Source organism: Pristis pectinata, chromosome 14 (genome assembly GCF_009764475.1).
Source record: "Pristis pectinata isolate sPriPec2 chromosome 14, sPriPec2.1.pri, whole genome shotgun sequence".
In the NCBI taxonomy this organism is placed as follows: domain Eukaryota; kingdom Metazoa; phylum Chordata; class Chondrichthyes; order Rhinopristiformes; family Pristidae; genus Pristis; species Pristis pectinata.
Genome location: NC_067418.1, coordinates 16,419,828 through 16,440,214, shown reverse-complemented (window position 1 = coordinate 16,440,214; position 20,387 = coordinate 16,419,828). Strand labels below are relative to the sequence as shown.

Below are 20,387 nucleotides of genomic sequence, written 5' to 3'. Positions count from 1 at the left end.
AGGAAATAGCTATTATGTGAGGCAGAGTTAACTCTACAAAAATGCATAAAGCATGCAAATACATGAAGCTGTTCAAGGCCAGGGTGGAAGCGTTGGATAGCCAACAGCAGGGTGCATATGCAAAGAAGTATGAGAAAAACAGTAGAAAAGGGAAAGAAAAGCCAAGGTGGCTTAGAGGTTAGAAAAAATAAAACTGCAGATGCTAGAATCTGAAACAAAAACAGAAATACATCTGTATGTATAGCTAGCTTTCTCAAAGTGTGAAGAGCAGACTTATAATGGAAACATCATCCTTTACACAAAGGATTTATCCAATGACCTATTTATAATTATTCTGTACCTGGTGCAAATATAACATATTGAGCAAAGTTTATAATCATCTCAACAGATATAATCCACAAGATCATGGACCAAAAGCTGGAAACAGGGACTAAGCTAGCATCCAGTGTGGACACACTGAGCCAAAGAACTGCCTTCTGTCCCATAAAATTCTATAAATTCAGATATACAAAAGGGATGTTACAGAATTGATCATTTGTTAATGGAAAAGAAAATCCAAAAGGGCAAATAATAGGTGACAGATCGAGCATCAATTGTTTAACATCAGCTTAAAGTACCTGTCTTTCACTAGTGTGAGGAGCAATGGCACTTTGAATACTCAGCAATATTTTGACCCTAACTGTCTACTCATTTATTATTATGTAGTTTCACAACTCTATCCCCTTTCTCTTTGATGCCTCATTTCCCAGTGTTTGCTTAAATACTGACTGTTTGGTGTAAGTGTTGCTGAATGTTAGTGCAAAATTGCATTCACACAATTGCAATCTTGGTGCAAAGTTTCATGCACACGTGCATCAGTGATAGTGCAAATACAGCCTGCATTCAATGTTGAAACTTAGGCTAACTTTAAAACCATAAGGACCCAAATAGAGGTACGCTCTTTCCCCTCTCTTCAACTCATTTTGGGCATTGCACCGGTCATAAATGTGAAATCTGAATGTGTGCATGAAGAAATCTGTGCACATAAAAAGATAGCAAAAGGTGCAGAAAAGGAAATCCTAATCCAAAACAACTAAAGCACATATATTGCAAACAAGTTCCATGTATCCTTAGTTAGGAATGCCACTTAATAAATTCTCTGCCGCCATCCTTACTTCTGGTTTTGGATCCATACTGGTGAATTGGATAAGGAGATAACAATGAGGAAAATTCCTCTCTCAAGAACTTAAATAATGTGTTTCATTTAGGCCTGACAGTTAGATTCATGCTGGCACCTTATTCACCATCCTAAACATTCACACTCTACTACCAGCACATCATAACTGCAATGTGCACCATTTACAAAATGCACTGCAGTTACTTATCCAGACCACTTTAGCAGCACTGCCAAATCCATAACTATCTACCACCCAGGACAAGGGCAGCACATGCATGGGAAACACCAGATATGAAAGTTCCTCACTATTCAGTCATGAAAATATATCATAGTTCCTGCATTGTCTCTGGGTCTAGATCCTGGAACTCTCTCCCCAACAGCACTGTGGGAGTATTGCCACCAATTGGGCTGCAATGATGTAAGGCAGGGGCTCACCAAGGGCAACTGGAAATGAGCAATAAATGCTGGCCTTTCCAGTGGTGCCCTCATCCTAATAAAGGAATTCAAAAATAACAAGTATAACTGAATATATATGCAAGTTATAAAAATCAGAGCTGTTTACATATTGTTTCAACTCCAAATGTCATAGTTGGGAATCAAGTATCTTTATGCATAACTTGAAATTTGGAAATATTTAGTTTAAATTCAGACCAACTGCCCACATTAACCCATGACTGGGCAGCATAGTATCACGATAATTTATGTCGTTTCCACTCAGCTCTAGCGACCTGGGTTTAAATCCACAACTCGGGTGCTGTCTTTCAGTTTGCTTGTTCTCAGTGACCAAATGTGTTTCCTCCGGGTACTCAAGTCTCCTCCCACATCCCAAATCATGTTAGTAGGTTAATTGACTACTGTAAGTCGCTCCCAGTTTAGTCAGGGCGCAGGAGAATCATGGGGGAGTTGATGGGCATGTGAGAGAAAAGAGGTTATAGGGAAATGTGGAGGGAATGGGACTGATGTGAATGCTGTGAAAGCCAGCAAAGACTCATTGGGCCAAATGGCTTCCCCTTTGTTGTTAGAAAACATAAATCATGCACAGTAACTTCAATCCAATAAACATCACAAAGGCTGAAGCCATTGTTCATCTCCCTATCTTTTTTTTTTAAAAAGATGCTCCTTAAAACCTGCCTCATTTGGTCATCTACCCTGAGAGCTACTTCCATGGTTCAGTGTCCAATTTTGTTTGGCAATGCTTCTGTGAGGCACTTTTGGATGTTTTGCTCAGTTGGAGACACTATATAATTACTAGCTGTTATTTCTGAATCATGTGAATATGAGTTATAGCACTTTTTCAAAGAAGCCATCTATTATAATCAATATTCTAATTACTGATTAAAAATATTGAAGATTATGGTACGCTGCCCTGTAATCAGCAGCAAATTATTCCCAGATGCCCCTTTTGAAATGTAATACTTTTAGGAATTTGCCTGCTCATCAATATAAATGAATAAAATCTTTGAGAAATTAATTTTCTTTTCTACTTTTAAAGAATACACAAGTGTATCACCATCTAACATTATCAAACAAGATTTTCCATCCATTTTTAATGATGGATGTTAGCTTTACTCAGTTCATAATCACAGCACATCTTTATTTCATTGCCTGGATAAAGAATCATTGTATATACTACTCTTTGAAGGGAAACTCTTGCATGAAATCTCACTTTAGCAAACAGGATGCATGTGAAAAAAATCATCAGATAATTACATTTCACAGCCTATGCTCTGGCACATTTACAAGTAAATGAGTCATGTTGAAGAATCAAGCAGTAAAATTATTCTTTTCAACTTCAAACATTGAATGGTGCAGTGGGAGGCCATTATCTCCTTTTCATCTTAATTTGTTAACACTGCAAGGTACTTTTAGAATCATCCAACCCTCTTGGTCTGTGCATAAAGATTAACCTCTTGCTTTTTGGTCAAAAGCAGGATTATAATTTACCGCCAATAATTTGATTGCATAAGCATGATGCATATATTCCAATACATGAACCATACTGGGAATATATTCATTGGTGGTCTGTTGGAATTGTGGCAAGGCAGCACATATTATCCAGTCCCTGTTGTCTTTCAACTGCTGCTGAAGCTACTCCCACAGTGCTAATGGGGAGGGAGTTCCGGGATTTAGATCCAGTGATGAAGGATCGGTAACATATTTCCAAGTCAGGATAGTGTGTGATTTGAAGAGCAGCCTGCAGGTGGCAGTGTTCCCATTGTTGGGTCATCAGTTTTGGTAAAAGGAAAATAAAAAGAGTAAATCTTTAAAATTGTGCAAGATAGAGAGGTGAACACAAAGGTTAATGTGTGAATATAGCCATCAAGTAAGATGACAAATGGTATATTATCCTTTTACAAGAGTAAAGATGTCTTCACTGGGTCTGAGGGACCACATATGAAATATTGTGCACTGGTCTAGTCCACTAACCCAAGAACGATAAAATTGTAACATGGGGAGTGAAACAAAACATCACCAGATCGATTCCTGGGGCACAGGGGGGGAATTGTTCTGTTTTAGGTCATAGTCTCAAAAATAAGGGTCAGCCGATCAGGACTGAGCCGAGAAGTAATGTCTTCACTTACAAGGAGTGAATGTTTGGAATTATCTAGAGGCTCAATGGCTGAGTGTATTCAAGACAGAGAGCATTAAAGTTTTGGATGGTAAGGGAATCAAAGAATATGGCTTCAGTAGAGGAAAATGGCATTAATGTAAAATATAAGCCATGGTCTTATTAGATGGTGGACCAGATGCAAGGGGTTCAGCGATTTTTTTTTTCCTGCTTCCATGTTCGTATGTACATGCAGTCCTTGTTATTAAGGCTTTGGATTTGGCAGATGCTACTGGGATAGCCTGGATGAGCACCTGCAGTGAGTTTCATTGAGGCCACTATGCTACCGCAAAGCTTACACTAGGAGTTTCTAAATATAGCAAAAAAAATGAGGTTACTTTTGAGTCATTGCTGCCCTGTTTGTGCTTAAAAACAGAGAAAAGGTTGGCCCTCGTGGTCCATCATGATTTGATCACCCAACCTCGTTGGAAATAAGCAGAAGCCTTCTATGTACCAACCTAGGCTAAATGAGCCAAGGCAGGCCATTCACCTCATCTTTTTCTCAGTTGTTCATTTTTCAGGATGGGGGCATCACCGGCAAGACCACCATTTATTGCCCATTCCGAACTGCCCTGGAGAATGTACAAGCCAGCTGTCTCTTTCTGAAAATTCTGGTGAAGGTGCATCCAAAATGCTGTAGGGCAGGGAATTTCAGGGTTTAGACCCAGTGATGATGAAAGACCAGCAATAGATTTCCAAGTCAGGACAATGCAAGACTTGGAGAACATTCATGTGGTGTTCCCTTGCATCTCCTGCCCTTGGTGGAGCTGCAAAGTTGGAAGGATCCATCAGAGAAAACTTAGCAAATAACTGCAAATGGTACATACTGCAACCATTGTACAATGCTGGTGAAGGTATGAACGTTCAGGGCGATGTATGGGATGCAAGTAAAGCAAGTTTTTATATCCTAGATGTTGTTGAACTTCCTAAGTACTAGTTGAGCTCCACTCAGCCAAGAAAGAGAAGAGCATTCCTTCATGTATGTTGCAAATGGTGGCAAGTCTTTGGAGTGTCAGGAGATGAACCAATTGTCAAAGGATACTCAACCTCTGACTTGCATTGTATTTTGTGCTGGCCCAGTTAAGTTTCTTCTCAGTTATGGCCCCCCAAGATGCAGATGGTGGAGATTTGGCAATGTTCATGCCACTGAATATCAAGAGTAGGTGGTAAGATTGTCTTGCTGGGGATAGAGTCATAGAGCATTACAGCACATAAACAGGCCCTTTTTCCCATCTAGTCCATGCCGGCCTGGTTTTCTGCTTAGTCCCATCTACCTGCACCCGGACCACAGCCCTCTATACCTCTCTCATTCATGTACCTAGAAAAAATTCTCTTAAATGTTACAACTGAACCTGCATCCACCACTTCCGTTGGCAGCTCATTCCACACTTGCACCACCCACTGATTGAAGTAGTTCCCCCTTTCACCCTAAATCCATAACCTTTACTTCTAGTCTCAGCCAACTTGAGGAGAAAAAGCCTGCATACATTCACCCAATCTATACCCCTCATAACTTTGTATACTTCTATAAGATCTCCCCTCATTGTCCTGTGCTCCAGGGAATAAAGTCCTAACTTATTCAACCTATCCTTGTAACTCAGCTCCTCAAATCCTGGCAACATCTGTGTAAATTTTCTCTGCTGGATGGTCATTATCCAGCACCTGTGAATCTTATTTGCCACGTATCAAACATTCCCACAACAGGGACTGCTTTGGCCTGCAAATCCCAAATAATAGTGTTAGAGTGTGGTTATTTTTCAGCATGTGATCTCAGTCATGGCAAGGAAAAGCTGGATGTAGATTTATATTGTGGTTGCTTGTGGACTTCGAACCTTAAGGTGCTTTTGTCCCTGCTGCCATTTGGGAAAGATGTTGGTTCTGCTCCCATCGGGTGCTTCCCCTGATTCATAGAGCTTCTTCTCCAACAGAGCGATAGAATTCAGTCTCCCTGTCCCATTCTTTTTCCAAGGCTGACAAGATGCTGACTGGACAGTCTATTTCATGTTGGCAAATCTAATATCTGAACTACAGTAATCTGTAATTCTCTATCCACTGCCCGATTTCCAGATAAACATCAATCCAAGCTATGCACAAAATAGTTCACCATCAAACTCACATATTAAATAAAAATGGCTGCAAGACAAACCGTATGTAATTGTTAAGTTCAGATCTTTGGCAATATGAACTATACATTCATATGCCCTAGTTCATCATATTCAGATGAGAAATCATATTGCTTTCTCACTTGCTCCTCAGGATAACAACCTCTTCATCTCTGATGTTTCGGCAAATTAAAATTTAATAACCAACAGGAATTCCCATTAAACACATTAGTTAATTAGTCACAAGTTAAATTAAAGCCATGAGTTTACTGCTTAGAACTAGAGAGAGAAGATGTGAATGGAATTTCCAGAGGGGAACTTTAGATCTCCTGCTATAAATTCCCCAGAAGATTGGCAGAAACTTTAGAGAAGCAATATTTGAGCGGGGGGACGTCTGCCAAATTTCTTCTTAAGTTACAGTGGGAAATTGGGAGAAATCACATCCCATTATTTTTGCTTCCATGAAATGACTGAACAAATAATTAGTCAGCTCATTCATCAGGCATGTGGGGGTAGAATGGTTTTCTCTCCAAGATTAGGATGTGTGCAATGCCAAATTCACTGGGACAAGACAAAAATTATGCAATGTAAATCAAAAGTAGCAGCTCAATTTGACTCCACAGCAAAGATTCCCTACTCTAGGGAATAACACACACTGCAGTTCTGTCTCAAGGCAGATCTGGATTCCAGAACTTGGCTGTATTTGTACCACCATTGTAGTATTAGTGCAAAGCACTGTATTATAAGTATAAGTCTGGAGACATAAATCATGTCACACAGTCAATTACTCTTCTAATGCATTCTGTGTTTTAAACTAATAGATTTTGAATTAATGTTTTGAAGTGTAAAGTTCAGCAAATTTAAAGACTGGAGCTACAAAATCCATTAATAAGCAAACCACTCACCTCTGCGCAGCCTTAAAGATACAGATCACATTACAGAGTAAATGGTTACCTTTCTTACCAACCAGACACTTAGGACTACGAGTACATGGAATTCAAAATGCTGTTTAATGAGTTACAGGTCAGCCAGTTTGTGAGGTTGGTGGCACAAGGCCCATTCAAAGGAAGACACCCAGCCAGCATCACTGCCTTTTTTGTATTAATGTGGAATTTGAGAATCTTGAAAATACTCTATTGCTGCTCTGTGAATTATTGAATCGGGACTGCAACTGTTGCCACTTCTCTCAAAATCATTTACTTGACCAAAATCATAAACTATCTGGAAATTAACAATCCCTTAATACTCCATACAATCAACCTTCATGAACCGCATTGTGGCTGTACAATGAAGACAAAAAGGTCTGTAACTGGGCATCTACTGAGAGGCATTTCAGAAAGACATGAAGGAGACAGTTTGAGGCCAGGAAGGTTTAATTGTAAAACCAAGCAGCAGACCCTGTCATCCAGTGGACCTCCATAATTAGAACATGGATTTAAGTGACCAATCTCTGGAAAACTGAGAGAGAACCTCTCCATTTTTCCTGAGAGAAAAAATTTGTCAGGTTCCACAAGTCCACCTAAATCCCCGAATGTTGCTTGGGTCTCATTGCAGGCAAGGGCTGCTTTAGTTACTGAGGAATTGTGAATGGAATAAAACATTATGCAATCATCAGCAAACATCCCCACTTTTGGCCTTGCAATAGAAGGAAAATCATTGATGAAACAGTTGAAGGCAGCTGGGCCTAGGACAATAGCCTGAGAAACTCCTGCAGTGATGTCCTGAAGCTGGAATGATTAATAGCTGCAACCATTTTCCTTTGTGCAAGGTATGATTCCAATCACTAGAGATCTTTTCCCCCCCCTTTGATGCCCATTGACCAGTTTTACCAAGGCATTCACTCTCACCTTACTTTTGGAATTTAGCTCTATGGTGCATATTTGGACCAAGGCTGTGATGAGATCAGAAGCCAAGTGGTCCTGGCAAAATGCAAACTGGACATCAGCAAGTAGGTTATTGATGACTTAGTGCCACTTGAGACTATTGCTGATGAAGGTTTCTATCATTTTACTGATGATTGAAAGTATGCTGATTAGGCAATAATTAGCCTGATTGAATTTGTGCTGCTTTTTGAGAACAAGACATGTCTGGGAAATTTTTCACATTGTCAGGTAGATCGTCGCATTGTAACTGTACTGGAACAGTTTGGCTGGTTCTGGAGCACAGGTTCTCAGTACTACAGCTGAAATGTGTCTGGTCCCATAGACTTTGCTCGATCCAGTGCTCTCAGTCAATCTCTTGATATCTGGAGTGAACCAATTTGGCTAGAGGCAGACTTCTGTGATGGTGTTTTCTCAAGAGGAAGCCAAGATGGATCGTCTCTTTGGTGCTTCTGGCTGCACGTTGTGGCAAATGGTTCAGCCTTTTCTTTAGCACTTGTATGCAGAGGCCTGCCATCTTTGAAGATGGGAACTTTCTTCGAGTCTTCTCCTTCTGTTAGCTGTACGGTCCCATTCATGACTATATATGGTGGGACTGCAGAGCTTTTGACTGATGTGTTGGTTGTGAGGTCAATTAGATCATTCTATTTCCTGCTGATTTTGCGATTTACCACACATGTGGTTCTGTATTGCAGCTTCATTTGGCTGACGCATCATTGTTTAGGTGTGCTCCTGGCATGTCCTTATTGAATGAGGGTTGATCCCCTGGCTTGACAGTAGTGGTAAAGTGAGGGATCTGATGGGCCATGAGGTTACAGATTGTGGTAGTGTACACTTCTGCAGCTGTTGATGGTCCACAGTACCTTATGGATACCCATACTTTCCATCATCAGTAAAATGATAGAAACCTTCATCAACAATGCTTATCAGTGGCACTAACTCATCACTAACCTACTTGCTTTGCATTTTGCCAGGACCACTTGGCTTCCGGTCTCATCAAAGCCTTGGTCCAAACATGCATCAAAGAGCTGAATTCCAAAAGTAAGGTGAGAGGCATTCAACCCAAAACGTCGACTGTCCATCTCCCTCCACAGATGTTGTCTGACCTGCTGAGTTTCTCCGATATCTTGTTTGTTGCTCTAGATTTTAGCAACTGCAGCCTCGTGTCTTGGAGGGATAAACCTACATGACCTCACCCTCGCCGATGTACCTGTGACAGATGTGTCTATGACAACATTGATAGGAGTGAACACTTCACAGTCCTTATGGAGACAAAGTATCACCTTCACCCCAAGTGTCGTCCTGATTTTAAGTTCCCACTTCTGTCCGCTGCAAAGTAACACAGTGCCGCAAGGTCGATTCGATAAAAACGCGTTTATTAGCAGTATACCGCTAAGGAGAGGTCTCTTCAGCACTCGTTGAGAGTCTCTTCCCGAGGTCTCTCTCGTACAAAGGAGCAGACAGAAATTTATATAGATATTGTCAAGCACACTTAATGAATGTGGCGCCACAAGTTTCGGTCAGGCCTCAGAGATCCAAAGACAGACATCGCACCTATTATCCAACATAATTGAGTTATAATCAAGAGATTCAAAGACAGTTATCACCCTCATTGTTTAGGACAAGCTTCCCACTCGTTGTTTATTGCACCCACCATCCGAGTCAGCAGCTTGTGTGCTCTTGCTTGCGAGGTGTTTTTCCATCAGCTACATGAAGAGTTACAGTCAATCACAGTTTCTTAACCCTTTACTTCCTCACAAGGACATTCTTCATTGTGTGGCATTATGAACATGCTAAGTGGATATTCTCACAACAAATCTGACTGCTCAGAACTGAGCATCCAACTGTCCTTTTCCCTCCACAGATGCTGCCTGACCCGCTGAGTTCCTCCAGCATCTTATTCATTTGCTCTAGGTTTTTCCCTCATTTAATTCATTCACTACCTGCCGCAGATCCAATCTGGTGCTCACGCCCTTCGGGACTCAGCATGCTCGGTCTGTAATGATGGAACCATCGTGTCCTTTCTACTTTCAGTGGTTCTTCCAAGTGTTGTTCAACACAGAGAAGCATTGATTCACCCACTGATGGAGGAAGGCACAAGGTTGTCAAGAGGCATTTTCCTTGCCTATATTTGATGCAACACTATTAGACTTCATTGTTGAAGATTTACTCCCTCTTTCCTGTAGGTCACTCTGCTGCCCTCTCTCTCTGTCCTACTGGTGGGACAAGATGTACCCAGAGATTGTGATGGAAGAGTCTGGCACATTGTAAGGCACGATTCTGTGAGTACAACAATGTATGATCATTGCTGATTGTTGGGTGGGGGGTGGGGGGGTGGAAGAGTTGGGGGATGCAGAGGTTCCTGAGGGTAAGGAGGATCAGGCCTCAGATCAGAGGGTTGGAGCAAGGAGTACTTTAGCAACATTAGAGGACAGTATTGTAAAGGTCACGGGGTGGGAGATGGGCAGAAATGCAATTGGGCTGGATTGCAGGGGGAAACCACAGTGGCAGCCAGATGTCTGGTCAAGGCTCAAACTATGGTCTCCCTTGCTCACTACCTGCAATTGTCCTGCAGCCTTGCCTACCTTCTGAGGTCCTGCAGGACTGACAAAGCCGGAGGCCTTACTGCTGTGGCCATTCTGAGAGACAAAACCCTCTGTGAGCAGCAACTTGGGGCATCCCAAGGCCCCACCCACAAGCAGCCCAGATGGCCTATTGACAGCTCATTCTTCAAGTACAAGAAATTTAAAAGCATAAAATAAAAATACAATTACTGAACTGAACTTTCTCAATTAATTTTGGTAGCCCCATTCAAATGAATATGGTTACAATGCAACTGGCGTTAAACAAAAGGGTTTCTGGTCCCTGAGCTCAGGACATTTGTGCTCCACTGCTGACCCTACTAGTGAGTCCCAGTGTAAACGAGACATCAGCTGGGTTGGCATTTTGCCTCCAGCTTACTTCCAATTCCTGCATTTCAATGCACAGGTTGAGAAGTTGAGCTGACCCTGTTTGTGTCCAATGACAGCAAGAGGCAAGCTGCATATTGTAGAAGTAAATTCCAAAGATACTTAAAATTGATGTCTCAGACCATGAGGAAGGCTTGATCCCTATAATTAAACACCAAAGCAGGCTGAAACTTATATTTGCACATCATTTTATATTTTCTTATGACATCGAAGGAGCCCATTTGGTCCATCAAGTTAATGGTACCTCTCAGAGCAATCCCATTTCACCACTACTTCCCGGAACCTATTCTCTCTCCCATGCTCAAACTTCCTCCATGCGATTACCCTACCACACTCTGCACTGGGTGGTAATGTAGCCAAATAACCACAGTATTTGGGATGTTGGGGGGGAACAAGAGCACCCAAGGGAAACCCATGCAGTCACAGAGAGAGCATGCAAACTCCACACAGATAGCACTGGAGGTCAAGAGCAAACCCAGGTCATTGAAGCTGTGAGCGAGCTACACTACCTGCTGCGCCACTGTGCCAACTCTGCCGTTAAAGACTAATGTTAATCAATTGCAAAATAGTAGAGCATCTATTGCTGTTTAATGTTGCTCATTTGCAATAAATATGTATTGCTGTTTGGCATTTTCACATTTGCCCAGCAGTTTCCATCAGTGATTCATACTGAGGCCTATCAATTTTCCTATCACACGGAAACATTTCAAACCTCTGGTGTTTAGTTTTGATGGAAGGCATTGCCCTGAAATTAAATACATGTCATTTCCCCCCTGCAGATGGTTATTTTTATTTTGACTAATAGTCCTATTTCGACTGAAAACAGTTATCATGCTGAATGCATGAACAGCATGGGTTTTCTACAGGGCTGACTCAATTTACACTTATCATAGAAATTACACCTCTTGCTTCATTATTAAAGGTTTCCAATATAGTTGAAAACAAATTCTCTTTCATCATAATTGAATACTAGAGAAACCTTGGAAAACACTCCCTCTACTGGACATTGCACACTTCTACAAGCTTTTTCATGTTTCCCCAAAGTGAGGAATTTGTTCAAAGATCTGCACACAAGAGGGCAGATTTTTCGTTATTGGGGATTATAATTCTGCTTTAAACAACATTTGCTGATAGGACTTCCAAATCCTTTACTTCCTCTACCCATCTTATTTCAAGTTAATATTTTGATAAAGATGTTATAATGAGTTTTGTTTCCTTTATTTCATCCCAGTACTGTAGTGGTCATAAGCATCTTTAAGCAGCAAAAAGGATTGCAGTTGAAACCTAAAAGCCTTTTACCAATTCCATTTACACTACAGTGCAGCATATCTAGATCTAGCCATTTAAAAACAGAAAATTTTGAAAACTGCAGATCAGGCAGCATCTGTGGAAAGAGAAACAGTTGCCCGACCTGTTGACTGTTCCAGAACTCACTACTTTATTTTCAGATTTCCAACACCTGCAGTTTTTCAATTTCCATATAAAGTTGCACCTTTTGAAATCTGGCATTCAGACCAGAGAATTTCCAGCAGAATCAGCTCAAAGCATTCAAATCACTAAGTTTTCATCAGAAACATTTTGTTAATAAAACTTAAACTTCTTCAATCATAAAGCACTTTTTAGATCCTTAAAATATTTTTTTCCAGGACCAGAATTTAACTTAAAACAATTTAACTTCAAAAACTATATTTTTCTTACTGTTTTGGTCTTTCCAAAGAGATGCTTTTATCATCATTATTGATCCAAATGAGGTATCAGAAATTCCTAGGTTACTTCTTTCCTTGAAAATAATTGCACTGATCTTTGGCCGAGTGAACAAGATCAACTTTCATGCAATTACATAACCCCTAAGACTTCACTTTTAAATCTGGTTTTGCATGATTTGTTACAGATTAAAAGCACACATTTTACGTCTCACTTGAATGTGGAAAATGGTGCTAAATTATTTCATTCTCCACTTTCCTTTCTTATCAGATTCCATTATATGTAGCCTCCACCTCTCACCAAGCATTCATTGCTATTTCCATTCTTCTCTCCTCCATCTGCCTATCACCCCTCCTCACCTGGATCCACCTATCACTTGCCACTTTTTTTTTTAACCTGGCTATCTTCCTTCAATCTTTCCAGATGAAGGGTCTCAACCCAGAACGTCAACTGTCCATTTTGCACCACAGATGCTGCCTGACCTGCTGAGTTCCTTCAGCAGTTTGTTTTTTGCTCCAGATTCCAGCATCTTGTCTCTCTAAATTATGCAGGTTGTGTTTTTCCTGCTGGAATAACCTTCTCCCTCAGCTAAAGTTTGAATACAATTCACAATGAAGCTTAAATTCAAACTGAACTTTGGGTTAAACTTGATCAATTTTACTCGATCAGTTTTTTGCTTTAAGGTGAATTCTGCTGAGGAAGTGATTACCATGTAGTAGATGTTGAAGAGATAGTCAGAGAATGGAGACAGGCAGCAAAAGGATTTTGTTATTAAGTTTAATGTTTGAAACAGAAAAAACTGCATAACAGGAAAAAATGGAAGGTGGTTGGAGCACAGAAATTCTCAATTTAGATTATAACTACTTTTGGAAACTGCAGACTTCAACTTCAGTTAATTAGTAGGCAATTCCAACATTCGACTGTATAATAAATAATTATTTTCAAACAGCTAAATGATTTTATACCTCACACAGGAATAAATTTAATCATGCCATGTTAAATAACACTGATAAAGGTATAGTTTCTGCCAGGATATTGATTTGGATTTTAATGCAATGGGAGTTTGTAGATGGCACATTATCACTTAACTAAAAGACAGTCAAATCAGAACATACAATGAAACATTTCAGAAGCACCCATAAGTATCAAACAGCATGCAGTCAACATGGGATTATTTGACAGAACATAACCCACTCTAGGCAAGGAATCGCCCTGAATTGAACAAACACCATGGAATGATCCACTACGTTTTCCAGCACATTTGGTTCAATTTTTCCATTTAAGGTTACGAAATAACACCCATATTGAAACAGGAAAAAATGGTTGTTGTAGGAAATGTAATATTCCAAAAAAAATCTTAGGAAGAATTTGTGATTTGTCATAATAAAAATCACACAAGTACACATCAATATGTAAACACTCAGGATTGGAAATTCATTCCAAATTAGTAGCAAAATAAATGTTATATAATGGCAGCTGTGCATTCCACCCACTTCCAAGACTCTTACGTTGAAGTCAATGCTGCTACCAGGTGGTACTGATCCAGAACAAATTCATAGGCATAAACGATGACAAGAAATTCACATCTCAGCAATCTGTAGTTGTATAAATTCAGAATGAGTAAATATGCTGTGATGTTAACTGCAAGAAATCACATCGACAACTGTAGATATACTGTGATGAGGGGATAACATTTTGTGCAACTGCATTTAGAGCTACTAATATTATTTCTGTAATGCAAGAAGTTATTTATCATTTGCCATCCATGAACTTAATTTGTATTATTCATTGATTTAAAAAAATAAAATCAAAATGATTAACTGTGGAATTTTGACCATCACCGATGGTAGCAATCAAGATTCGAAACAAACAAAAAAAAATCACATCTGCCACCAATACACTGAGCTTCCATCCATGTGTAACAGTGTTTCCTTCAACTTGGTTTTAAACAGCACCAAGCATTTTGCTCCTCCCAGTTTTCTCCACTCTCACCTGGCCTGGAAGCAGCAATACATAAGAGTTCAAATGAGTTTGGGAACCCAAATATTTCATCCAGGTGACTATTTTACAGGTGTGAACCTGGTTACCAAGTGTCTGTAGATTTATTCAACTAAGTGCAAAATTGAGTCTAATCCTATGAACACCTCACATACATATTCTCAAGAAACAGGGGACTGAACATGATCAGCAGTACAAATATTGACCAATTGTCATCAGAGAAGGATTTGTTGTGAATAAGGTGAAACAGTAACTTAAATGTAATTCAGACTAAATAATGGAATATCTTTGTTTTCTTGGGGATATATTGAAATTACCCTCAAAACTCTTCAAATGGTGTAACATAAATATTATCCATTCCTTTCTAAAGCCTTCTCTTTGGTTTTTTCCTCCTCTTCTCCCTTTCCAAATATCTTAAAATTCTGGATGCATCTAAATGTTTCAATTCTGATAAAGATCATTTATATGAGATATTTAACTCTTGTTTCTTTCTCTCAAGATACAGCCTGACCTACCAAATATTTCCACCATTTTTGGTTTTATTCCTGTGGAGGCCACTGCACTGAAAGAGTGTTCTAATCATTGACCTTTTTTACCCCCCTCCAAGATGTGCAAGAAAGAGTGTGCATTCGGGTACATCCAGCATAAGGCTGAAGTAGTCCATTTGCCACCAACTACAAGACAAGGGCCCTGTGTGATTTTCCACTGATTCACCAAATTATTCAATGCATAGTTAATTATGAGACCCTTCACTGTACATACTGTATTCCTGAAAAGCTGATGTATCAAGCAAAGGAATTAAGGCAGGTATTGACTCCATTACTGAAAATGCTATGTATGATATTCACTCGCCATATTAAATCTACTTGGAAATAAAGGGCAACCACAAATTTAAAAAAGCAAAATATTACTTAACTGCAATACAGTGGATAATCTATTTATTTAAAAAAGGGAATTGATTAAATTTTTCAATGAAGCAAAATGTATGTAAGGTTCAGCAATGAAGAATAAACCAAGTTACAAGTTGAATTATGTCCTCAAAAATGACACAAGAGTACTAATGTGCAAAAAGGATATTGTGGCCATGGTGTCAGGAAATTTGGGGCATACCTCATACCTTGATGGGAAATTAGAAAAACCAGAAGGAAAGAAAACTGGGTTCCTGGAAATGTTGACAGGTCACAACACTTGCATGTTATTTTGGGTCCAATGTTTGATAATGGATATTGAGAATGTCAATCTATATCAGAAGAATCATGCAGGCAACATCTATGCTCAGAATTATGAAGTACAGGTTGGGAGTCCGAATCTTACTACTTTGGGGAAATAAGTTTGAGATTTTTAGAAGAGTAAAATCACAATAGTTGATTAACATTTTTGAAATAGATTATTTCTGCAACAGTTGTGGGCTTATCAATAGCTTGCACTATGATAGAAATGAAAGACTTCCTGACTCTAAGAAACAATCAATTCAGTATGTACACAACAGTCCATTTAAAAGCCTGAAAAACCCTGGAGGGAGCCTTGGCATGTTTCTGGATTAGGCAAGTTCATCTGGTGATATATCCCTCAGGGCTTGCATGATTACTTTACGGAGAAACTCCAAAATAGAGTTTCTGAATATATTACTCAAACAGAAGAACTATAATGTTGACTCCACAAAAGTCAACATTACAGTTTCTGGATATACTACACAAACAGGTGAATAACAACAATTTTCATTTATATAGAACTTCTAATATAGCAAATATATATCCAAAAATGCTTCACAGGTGTTTTATCAAGCACAAAAAAATGACTGAGCCATAAGGAGGTACTAGGGTAGATAAGCTTGGCCAAAAAGTTTTATGAAGCATCTTAAAGAACAAAAAAGATGGAGCGGGCAATAAAGGCAGAATTTCACAGCTTAGGGACCTATATAGTGAAAGTAGAGTTGCCATTGGTGGAGTGATTAAAATCAATGACTCTGAGGAGGTCAGAAATGGATATGTACTGGAAGGGATTGGAGGGAAAAGAGGAGAAAGTCTGTGAAAGAATCTGAAAGTGAGAAGACGTCTAAAATGAAGGTATTGCTTATTCTGGAGCCAGCCAAGTAACAAGCACAGGGGTGGCACAGCTTGTAAAACTGCTGCCTCACAGCTCCAGTGACTCAAATTCAACATGAACACCCAGTGCTGTCTGGGAGGGGTTTGCATGTCCTCCCTGTGACTATGTTTTCTCCAGGCAATGTTACAGAGGGAAAAATATACAGTCCAAGAAATGACCCAATGTGGTGCAGAGACTGCAAACAGTCTGGTCCAATTTCAGAGGGTTGGCTGGGGAAGAGAAATTACGATGGAGACCTCCCCGGTAATTAAATAAGGAATCTCTAGAGACAACATTTAACCACAAATTGAACTCATAGAATTCAAGAATCATTACAGCATCAAAGCTATCAATGTGCAATAGGACTCTTTACTGCACAGTCTCTGAAAATCTTTCCTCCCTCAACCATCCATCTAATTCCATTTGAATTCAAATTTGAAATGCACATTCACTCTCCTTTCATGCTGCAAGCTCCAGATCACATCTACTGACTGTTAGAGAGGTTTTTCACACTACCACTGGTTATTTTGCCAATTGCTTTAAATCCATCCCCTCTGATTTTCAATGTTTCCACCAATGGAAACAGACTTTCCTTACCTACTTTGTACAGACCCTTCAAATCTTTGTGTACTTCTCCCAATCTTCTCTGCTTCAAGGGGAACAACCTCAGCTGCTTCAGTATATCCACATACACGTGTCCCTCATCCTCAGTACCGCTAAACTGAATCTTGATTCCTATTTATGAAGTCAAAGATTCTTTAAGTGACTTTTAATCACTTTCCCCATCTGTCTTATCTAACGTGCACGCATATACCATTTGGTCTTTGAGTTATGGCAACCACTTTGGGAGTTATAACCTTGATATTGTATAGCCATTCCTAAATTCGTATTGATTTTAAAAATTATAATCAGTGAAGTTTTAATACCCAGATCCATGGGATCAATGTGCACACAAGAATTGATCTAAATTAATGATGTTCCATGACATACAATCAAGCAGATTCTTGTGTCAATTCCACTCAATATCAGATTCAATTTGTTGAAATTTTTTTGTCCTACCTGTTTCCTGATCCTCCGCTTTGGATATTTCCGAACTGGTTGATGAGGATGATGAGGATGATGAGAATGAGAAAGGCAATCTCTCTGTGGGTTGCAGAAGAGAATTGCTACTGCCAGTGAGTTCTCTTTGTTCTGGCCACATTGATGGGAAGACATCCTTTGGGGGCTCCTGTGTACGTGAAAGCTCCTGATCCAGCATCCCCAACCCTTGAAGAGAATCAGCAGCAAAAGAATACCTTGTGATGTTACCTTGAAAGTTTCCAGTACAGGTCTACAAACGTCTGACTTATGGACATATGAACAAATGTTTGGGAGACCAGTGGGATGGATTTACTGGCTGCTGCGGGGCTGCAGGCATCTTCTGCCTGTTGGGAACAGGGCTTTTTTTTTTTAAAAACATGCTTCTCTCCCCACCCGACAAGCCACAGAGGTGGGCTGAGCCCAGCAGAGCGGAGAGCACTCAGCAGACTCACTCGCTCACTCATGGAGTCAGTGAGATCAACTGCTGGCTGCTCTTCCCACACCTGCCTGCTCTCCCAGCACAGCTTTTCCTGTGATCCTCTCCCACACACTGCTTTTGTTCATTTCCAACTTACGGACAGTTTGGGTTACGAGCAGTTCTCAGGAACAGAATCATGTCAAACCTGGGGACTGCCTGTATTATTTTACTAAGTCAGACATCCAAAATTGAATACCAAATGGGAATGTCAGTCCTATGCAGCACAATTTGAAGTGCCCAATACTGCCTTGATGACCATCAGCAGAGGCCCAGTTACTGAGTTTATTCAAAAAGAGATCGATAGATCTCTGATACTACAGGATTCAAGGGATACAGGGATAATGCAGGAAAATAAAGCCAATCTAGAAGATCATGAAGAGCCCAGTTAGAACAATTTGTGCTGCTGTTGCCTGGTAAAATTTGTTAATAGAAAGGCTCTGCAGGGAATGGTACACACCTCCCTTACGCCCCATGACTCATCCCACATTATGAGCAATGCTATATAAAAAAAATCCCATGAGTTTATGAGTTATAGCAAGTTAGGCACTTTAACACATTGAATACTACCTCACTGCAGAGGAGGCATGGCTGGAGCAGGCGATGCCATGAAAGGGAAAGTATGTGGTCTTAGAAGTGGTGTGAACATGCTGCATGAAACTCTACTCAAAGTCAAATATGGCCCAAAGGTTGCAAGCAGTCTGGTTCAATTTCAGATAGTCACCAACGAGAAAGCAGAGTTTGCAGTAGGCACCAAAGGAAACGTCTACCTTCTCCCAGGTGTTTAACTCAATTACCTCCAGAGATGATAATGAAACAAAATAAATTCATAAATCATTAAAGGGGGCCATTCAACCCAATGAGTTCATGCTGAGTCTTTGCAAGAGTAGTCTCAGCTGTCCTATTCCCCCAACATTTTCTTCTATAAACCTACAACCTTTTTCTTCCTTGAATATATATCATCAAGTTCCTTTGATAGCAAAAGTGTTGATTGAATGTGCTTTTATGGCCATTTTAGGCAGCAACTTCTAGATCACAATCACTTGCTTGTGGAACACAGTCCCCTCATGTAACTCCAGGTTCTTTTCCTAATCATTTTAGAATTATCTCCTCTAGATCCCAAGCCTATTGCCAATAAGAACAGTTTCCCTTTATTTGTCTTGTCTACACCCTTTGAGTTTGAATCTCTTCCATCACCTTTCTACCTTCTCTGCTGCCAAGTGAACAATCCCAACTCTATTCAAGCAAATGAATGCCTATTTGCAGGACCATTCAACTATGTCATTTCTGCACTACTCTAGGACCTTCACATCCTTTCTACAGCACAGGGATCAGAATTGGAAGGAATACACCACCTGCCATCAAACCAGCGTTTCACATTCAGCTGAAATTTCCTGTAGTTGTACTCTGCCTTTATTTGTGAAACCCAAAATCAAGTATGCTTTTTCCAATATGTAAAACAGAAAACACTGATAATACTCAGCAGGTCAGGCAGCATCTGTGGAAAGAGAGACAAAGTTAGTGCTTCAGGTCGAAGACCCTGCATGAGAACTAAAACATTAACTCAGTTTCTCTTTCTACAGATGTTGCCCAATCTGTAGTGCATTTCCAACATTTGCTACTTTTACTTCAGATTTCAAGCATCTGCATTAGTTTGACTTTCAATGCTTTCAAACATTCATGTACAGATACAGTTATGACTGTTCCTGATCTCCCTTTAGATTTTATCCATACAGCATGTGTTCCTTGCACTTCCTTCCGAAAGATGTCACTTCACTTAAAGAAATTCCTATTGATATCTCCAACAATTTCAGATCAGTTTTAATAGTGCAGATTCTTGAGATTAATACAAGTTCAATTTAGAATGCATAAGAATCAATTAAATAGATTCTTGCAATCAATGCCACAAGATAGATTTCATGTTTTACTCCACATTTTCATCAACTCCACCAAATTCTATCACTCACTTACCTATCTGAGACAATAATACAGCGGCCAATTAACCTGCCACCTGCACACCTTTAGGATGTGGGAAGAGATCATCACACCCAGAGGAAACTCATGTAGTCATAAGGAGAACATACAAACTCAACATTGGAGGTTAGGATTAGACCACGGTCACTGGAGCTGCATAGCAACAGCTCTACCAGCTGTGACATGTTGTTACCCTGATGTTAACTGTACACCTAGTGGTTAACTTGTAAATATTAATGCCAGTTGAGACTGGGTACGAGATTCTATCACAATGCCATTGCAAATGTGCAAGCACCCAATACTGTCTTAAAATGTCTGACTGTGCAGGACCCAGCAATAATTATTTCAACATGGTG

At 39.9% G+C, this 20,387-nt stretch overlaps 1 protein-coding gene across 1 annotated transcript in view; it reads right to left on the bottom strand.

The window, feature by feature from the left end:
• The window catches only part of ano3 (anoctamin 3), a 364,194-nt gene that overhangs the window by 254,455 nt on the left and 89,352 nt on the right, over positions 1-20,387 (bottom strand). Inside the window, exon 2 of the mRNA XM_052029629.1 lies at positions 17,562-17,768. Coding sequence (XP_051885589.1) covers positions 17,562-17,768 — 207 coding nt within the window. The remainder of the gene's footprint in view (positions 1-17,561; positions 17,769-20,387) is intronic.